The sequence below is a fragment of the Xiphophorus couchianus genome, chromosome 15 (genome assembly GCF_001444195.1).
Source record: "Xiphophorus couchianus chromosome 15, X_couchianus-1.0, whole genome shotgun sequence".
NCBI lineage: Eukaryota > Metazoa > Chordata > Actinopteri > Cyprinodontiformes > Poeciliidae > Xiphophorus > Xiphophorus couchianus.
Window position 1 is genome coordinate 2,975,454 of NC_040242.1, and position 7,184 is coordinate 2,982,637.

A 7,184-nucleotide genomic window follows, 5' to 3' on the forward strand; every position below is an offset into this window, starting at 1 on the left:
CATCTTTTCTCTCTCACCGTTATGACCAATGATGGGAGAGAAGCACATTCTCACCCTGATGTTTAAACTACAATAAGATTATTAACCGGTAGATCGCCACCTGGTGGTCAGAGGGACCCTCCTACAAAATAACTGGACAGCCATAATCTCCCAAGATCTAAAACGGATATTTTAGTCAAACAAACTAGAGTTTGATTTAATCGGACTAAACAGGGCCGGTGTGAATGCAACCAACACAAGGTTGCCAGTAGAAAATTGTTCAAAGAATCAAACTATCGTTTCTTGCTTTTTCCTTCTCTATTGAACCTTTTGACCTGTTTGATTTCAACAATGTCAGCTATAAAAGTTCTTAGTTGGACCAGGTTCTGGTTTTTATAGACAACAAAAGTTGTGAGGCAGAAATCTAACAATCTTTTTTAGACCTGTTGACATCTAAATCTTTACAACTGTTCATTTTTCTTGCATCCAGACATCGTCGCTAACAAAAGATTGACTGTATCCCAATGAAAATCAGACATTATCTCAACAACATAATCAAGATTTTTGCTTCATCAATCAATCATCATCATGTTATGGTTGGTTATTTAGTGTTCTCATCTAAATCTGCTGAAATTACTCAGCTTCAGAGAAAAAATAAGTTTTTATATAAAAACAAACTTTAAAACATCCACTTCTTACTAAACTAAACAGCAACATACTCGTTTAAATATGTAGTTATTATACTTACCAGGTTTTGCTCATTTTGTTTTTTATTTCCTAAAAAAAAAAGATTTTATTTGAGCTTCAAAAGAAATTGTCCGTATATCACACAATGTTTAATGTATTAAGCTTCATCTGTGAACTTTCTCACCTTTAGTTTTCAACCACAGGTTGAGAATAACGACCGATATTACCAGAGCTGCTAAAGCCGCAGACACAACGATCCATCTCAACAAACTGAAAATATCTGAAAGCAGGAAAATAACATTTTCCCTTTATTCTGAATTAGAAGATAATTATATTCCCAGTCTTGAAAAATGAAAACTCTACCTTGTTGTTTAACTTCCTTGTTGCTCCCTGCAGATGTCCAGTGATGTGTTGCTGTTGGTGTTGACTGGGTCACATCTAGTTCAAAGAAAGCAGCAGTAAAAATCTGCTTCCTGTTAACTTTACAGCAGTGGAAACTCACTTCCTTACCTGAGGACTGAAGACTGAAGGGGATCAGCTGAACTGCTTTAGTGACTGAGCTTGTGACTTTACATGTTAGAGACGGATAAATGTCTAATTTCTGATGAGATGTTGGAAATGCCACAGTGGCAGAGCAGGAATGTTGGTATATTTTCATATCTGAGGGTTTTTCCCGTTTCCTCTCATAAAGCCACTTCACCTCATGTCGACAGTCATCATATTCCAACACAGAGCAGAACAGAGTGACTGTATCTGGATTCTTCAGCTCAATCACTGGAGAGAATAGAGATATTAGGAGAGAAAGATGAGAGAAGATACAGTATTAATTACATGAGTACTGTAATATTTAAATTTCAGTTTTTAATTTACATGGTGTAAATACTCACTATTAATTATAGACAGATATGCTACAAAGTGTTGCTGTTGTCCTGATGTGGTCCACTGACAGTCATACCGACCGCCATCAACCTCTGTGACGTTATGTAGATGCAGAGAAACGTTTTCTGTAACACTCAGTCTGTCTGATATAGTTTTTATTTCTCTGTGAGAATTTGGCAGTTCAACCAGTTTTGTTTCTTTTCTGTCCCTCCGATTATTGAAGATCCAGCAAGTTTGATCAGATTTATCTTCAGTGTCTGTCCTGTTTCCACAAGGCATCGTGATTTCATTTCCCACTCTGACAGTAAGGAAGGTCTCAGATTGTGCTGTTAAAATGGGAAATTAAATGTTCAAAAAAGTATCAAGTAATGGCTCATTTAAATGTATACTGCTAAAGTAAAAGATGGTTGTTTTTGTTAGAGGAAGAATCTCTGTGTAATTTGATACTAACCTTTAGACAGAAGTATCAAAATCAGAAGGAAAGAAATGTTAATGCATCTGAAGGCAGCCATTTTGCTTTTTTTCCTCCTGTCAGTTATTTTCACAGATGTTTCCGTCTCTAATGCGGTTTCCTCTCAAACATTTACTCCTTTATAGTGGCCTAATTTCCTTTCTTGTATTTTTCGTCTTTTTTAATTTGGTCAAATAGTTGCAGAGGTTTATGCAATACCAATTATGTTGTCACTAGAAGAGAGAGCAAATAAAAATAACTTTTATGTTAAAGGCATTTTCGGTCAGTATTTTTGCTCTGACTCTAAACCCAGGAAGCATAACCTTGATCAGCAACAGAACCGAGGACAGAGACGATGTAAATATTCTTTGTTATATTTAAAGGTAATTGTAAGAGTGAAGAGTAAACTCACCAGAATTATTCTCTTGATGTTCGCTGAAACAGTAATAATACCGAACACAACCAAGACGTTTCTCCTCTGACGTCTGTTGCTTCCTTATTTGAACTCTCAGGTAATTTTTTCCTGAGAACTGAAGAGGAAACGTTATTCTGAGAATGTGACATCAGCAGTAGAGGAGATATAACAGGAGCATTTGTGGTTCACACATTGATTGATGTCATTAAAGTTTCCATGACAACTCACCAGGATGATGTTCACTACCTTTTGTCTGAGTGGTCAGTTTAGGTCACAAAATGTACATCAAAACACATATTTGGGTTAAACTGGGTTTGTAGTTGGTTCTGTTGTTTGACATCTTTTCTCTCTCACCATTATGACCAGTGATGACACTTCAAAACATGCATAGGAAGAAAAGAACATTAGGATAATGTTTATTAAATTAACGTCTCTGTTCCTTAGTAATTCAATAAATGAATAAAATTAATACAAATGATTAATTATTCACAAAAATAATAAAATTGAAGTAAAATCATCCATTTTCTAATACCCTAGTGGGGTCAGGAGGTGCTGGTGCCTCTCCAGCTAATGCTCCGGGCGAGAGGCGGGGTCACCTGGACAGGTGGCCAGTCTGTCGCAGGGCAACACAGAGACATAAAGGACAAACAACCATTCACACACACACTAGGGAGAATTTAGAGACCAATTAACCTAACAGTCATGTTTTTGGACTGTGGGAGGAAGCCGGAGTACCCGGAGAGAACCCAGGCATGCACAGGGAGAACATGCAGAAAGACCCCGGGTCGGGAATCGAACCCAGGGCAACAGTGCTACAACTGCACCACTGTGCAGCCCACTGAGCTAAAATCAGCAGACTGGAATTAAGAAATGCACTTTAATTCCAAAGGACCAGCATTTTATAAGTTACATGATGTAAGCTGTTTACACATGCAAAATATGAATGCAGAAAATGTTGACAGCTGAAGAAAGTGGAAGTATTTCTCATCTTCCATTCGCACATCTTCTGAAACCAGTCAGGCCATTTCTCTCACATTTTCATCCATGCAACTGCTGCTCACTAGATATTTTATCTTTTTAAATGCTACTCTCTAAAACCAAAAGATGGCTGTAGATGAAAATCCAGATTAGCTCTTCAGTTTCTGAAATACTCAGACCAGATCATGTGGCCCCCGCAGCCATGCTGTGGAAAATCTCACTTCAGTTCTCTTTGTTCCTCTTTCTAATATGCAGTTTTAACTTCATCATGTTAACTTTGCTGATCCTTAAACATATTAAATTGCTTGTGATTGGTTGATAATAATGTTGCTGTTGATTCCAAACCCATCTCTCACGTGCAAAGCATATACAACAATTTTAAACATTTAACTGAATAAACCAATGACTGAATAATTCTAACAAACTGTTGACCTTTATTACAAGAACTTAAAAACCAATCTTGTATTTATTACAGTTTCAGTTGTATCCTGCAGTTGGATTTTCTTAATTTTAGGTTTTAAAATAACCTCAGCTACTAAAAAAAATATTTCCAGCTGTAACAGTCAGTACGTTTTATGTAATATCATTTTTTAAAATTTATATCATATATTGTCATTCCCTCATCAAAAATATACCCAGAGTGTTGCTTTGAATCATTCATTTATTTAATTATTTTTGACACATTCCCCATTTTCTTAACTTAATTTAGTTATTTTATTCTAGTAAAAAAAAAAGACCCTTTATGCCTGGAAAATACTGAACACTGCAGTTTAAAAATGCTCGGTTAGTATTGTGTTTTATTCCCCTCTTTGGAGCACTTCAGCAAGTTTACAAGACAAATAAAGGATATGTGGAAAAAAAGATTTCAACTTCTCTTTGCAAGGATTTAATAAACACAAAAGTTGTAAAGAACGATACAAAAATCAAAGAGTAGAAAAGCTGTGAATATTCAGCCAGAGCATCAATCCACAAAAAATTATAACAATAATGTGTCACTCTTTTAGTCACATTTTTCTTCTGGTTCTGCTGCTTTCTGGAAGTTATTTCCTCCACCTTTATTTTCATAAACTCTGAGTCCAAACGTTATGGTTCCAGCACAGTTTCAGAAAATATTTCCTCCAGGAAAAGTTTCCAGAGGAGAAATTCATCACCAAGTGCAAAACATGCAAACTCAAACCTGAGTTTGAGTTTGCTGATTACTGGAGTCTGTCTGACGCAGAAAGCACTATAATATTTTCGTACATCACTATACTTTCATCTTCTTTGTTGTCAAGTGTCTGTGGAAAACAAAGAACAGAGAATATTAAAACTGAGACCATCACTCAGTGAATTGCAGTATAAATGGGTCAAATGTGTTTGAGTCTGTCACCAAGTCACTGAAATCTTCTGTTTTTTCTCTTTTATTTTTATTAATTTTTTTTCCAAGTCTTTTATTTCAGCAACAAACTTTCCTGTATCACTGTAACAAGATATCCAATGATTTTAATACAGCTTGTGAGTGGTCATAATGCTATGGCTAACTTCTGGTTATTCTGTTTTTAAATTATGCTGATGCAATAAAACATTTCATGATGTCACAGCTAAAGTTCAGAACACAGCTCTACTCAAACACCTCAAAGTGAACTGATACTCTATAAAAATTAAAATACAATAAACTATTTCGGTACATCTATCATTTCACTGTCCAGTATTTAAACTTACAGTGTCGTCATTCGTCTCTGATTTGTTTGCTGAAAGAATGAAAAACACATGAAGAGCAGACAGGACTTTAGTTTAAAGTATAAAAAACATTGATATTGTTTTTCTGTGAAATGTAAATGTTCTCACCTTTAGTTTTTGTTAATATGTTAACTGTAATAACAGATATCATGAGAACTGCCAAACCCACAGACACAACGATTCCTCTCAGCAAGTATGGAAAGTCTAAACATAAATATATCATTAGAGACACAGCTCAGGTGAATATCCATGAATGAGTGGAATCAGGCAAAGATGTTTATGTCTACCTTGTTGTTCTGGTGGATTTTTCTTAATTGCATCTGCAGCGATGAAAAAATGCTGGAATTAGAATATGTTCCAGTGGATTTGGCTTTTTAAAGATTGGTGATCAGCCAGAAAACTGCAGCTCTGCACTGCCAGTTCAGGATAACAGAGAGGAGAAGGAAGGCAGCAGACTTACCTGTTTTCTTGACAGGAGGTGGACATTTGTAGCGGAAATGTTCCACTTTTTCAGTGTAAGTGTTGGTGACTTTACAGGTCAGAGACTCGTATGGCTTCTGCTGACGCCCGGATGTTGAAAGCGTCATGGTGGCTGAGCAGGAAGGTGGTGAAATTTCAATGTCTGACAATATTTCCTTTTCACCGTCATACAACCACTCCACCACGTATCTGCAGTCTTCATACTGCAGCACAGAACAGTTCAAGACGACCTTGCCATTGACCTTCAGCTCCACCACTGGCAAAGGTTGAAATGTGAGGAAATAAATTGAGACATTAGCATCAAATGCTGTTCTAATCAGTTATTTTAAACTCAATAAGGTAAATTTGAACACTTACTGTCAATGACAGACAGAAAAATATCTGCATCATCTTGTTTTCCTGAAACGTTCTTCCTGCAGGTGTAAAAGCCGACGTCGTCCACTGTGACTGTCTTTATGACCAGAGAACGGTCTGCTGAGACACTCAGTCTGTCAGATCGTCTGGTCAGGTTTCTGCTCATCTCTCTCACCAGGATCTCAGTTTCAGGTGATCTGAAGCCACTGAAGAGCCACTCAGTGGATCCAGCGTCACGCTGAGGTTCGGATCTGTTCCCACAATGCAAAGTTATTTCATCTCCAGCACTGACCGTGAAGAAGGACGGCTCTCTCCTAGTGGCTGCTGTGAAAACATGACAAATAATGCGTGAAATAAAAAGTGCATTCAGCTAAAGTAAGAATCTTCATGATGTTATGATCTTTACCTGTAAACTGAAGCACCAGCATCAGGAATAAAGACATTTGTATCCATCTAACTGCAGCCATTCTGCTTCTCTGCTCTTCTCATGGTCACATCTGCAAATGATTCAGTCTACAATGCCTTCAAAATATTGCATTAATGTGGAAAAAACTGAAGTCTAGTATCACTTCCTCACTGACTTCACTCTGTTTTTTCCCCTTCGGAAAGTCTTAGAGCACTTTGTTGATGGCAACAGGGTAAAACATGCATGTCTGGGTGATTTGTAGCAAATATGAACAGTAGAGAAAAGTGTCAACTGTTCCATAAGTGATTTTTATAATATGATAAACTGCTAGTACAAAAGCACACATCAGACTGTTGTGACACATGTTAGTTCCCTATTTCCCCCTTATGCAGTTTTATCTGCAGAGGATGATATTTTAGAACAAGAATATGTCAGAGGAAAAGCTGTGATTTGCTTGCGATGTCTAGCATCAAAAACACTTCTGTGTGTCTTAAAGTTTCCAATTAAACAAAATCTGCAAATGGTATTCACTCATCTGCTTTCAAACACACAAGAATCAAAAAGGCTTTCCATAAGTTTTTTTATTTTATTTTTTATTTTTATCATTCTTCCAAAGCTGTATTTCCAGAGCTGTGAGGTCGGACACTGATGTTGGATGAGAAGACATACAGTATACTAGCATACAGTTTTTGCTAAAGTTCAAGGTGTTTTAAAGGGTTCAAGTTGTCCAGGCCAGTCAAGTTCTTCCAAACCAGTCTTGCTCATGTCTTCATGCATCAAGATCTTAGTTTCTGTTATCAGATTAAGTTGGGAGTGAATGGGTGATGCAGACGTTT

The 7,184-nt window shown here is 36.8% G+C and overlaps 1 protein-coding gene and 1 long non-coding RNA gene across 3 annotated transcripts; both read right to left on the minus strand.

Moving 5' to 3' along the window:
- Nucleotides 1-613: 613 nt before the first annotated feature.
- On the minus strand, nucleotides 614-1,434 carry LOC114158818 (uncharacterized). The gene is made up of 4 exons (XR_003598481.1): nucleotides 1,177-1,434; nucleotides 1,030-1,104; nucleotides 851-946; nucleotides 614-756 (listed from the first exon to the last, which is right to left on the minus strand). It is a non-coding gene; the product is annotated as an uncharacterized LOC114158818 (long non-coding RNA).
- Nucleotides 1,435-4,259: 2,825 nt separating this feature from the next.
- On the minus strand, nucleotides 4,260-6,473 carry LOC114158252 (uncharacterized). 2 transcript variants are annotated; one of them, XM_028039594.1, is made up of 7 exons: nucleotides 6,349-6,473; nucleotides 5,946-6,266; nucleotides 5,569-5,844; nucleotides 5,396-5,428; nucleotides 5,217-5,312; nucleotides 5,091-5,119; nucleotides 4,260-4,666 (listed from the first exon to the last, which is right to left on the minus strand). In XM_028039594.1, the coding sequence occupies exons 1-7, from the start codon at nucleotides 6,407-6,409 to the stop codon at nucleotides 4,586-4,588; spliced, it is 897 nt and encodes a 298-aa protein (XP_027895395.1). In that variant the 5' UTR covers nucleotides 6,410-6,473; the 3' UTR covers nucleotides 4,260-4,585. The 2 variants fall into 2 exon arrangements, with proteins under 2 accessions (XP_027895395.1, XP_027895396.1); XM_028039595.1 differs by having other exon boundaries at nucleotides 5,946-6,263; nucleotides 6,349-6,464.
- Between the last annotated feature and the right edge of the window lie 711 nt (nucleotides 6,474-7,184).

Coding starts and splice junctions, on each gene's coding strand:
- LOC114158252 (XM_028039594.1), bottom strand. CDS start 6,409: ATGGCTGCAGTTAGATGGATACAAATGTCTTTATTCCTGATGCTGGTG. Junction 5,845..5,945: donor TTTTCTGTCTGTCATTGACA/GTAAGTGTTCAA, acceptor AACCTTTGCCAG/TGGTGGAGCTGAAGGTCAAT. Junction 5,313..5,395: donor AAATCCACCAGAACAACAAG/GTAGACATAAAC, acceptor ATTTATGTTTAG/ACTTTCCATACTTGCTGAGA.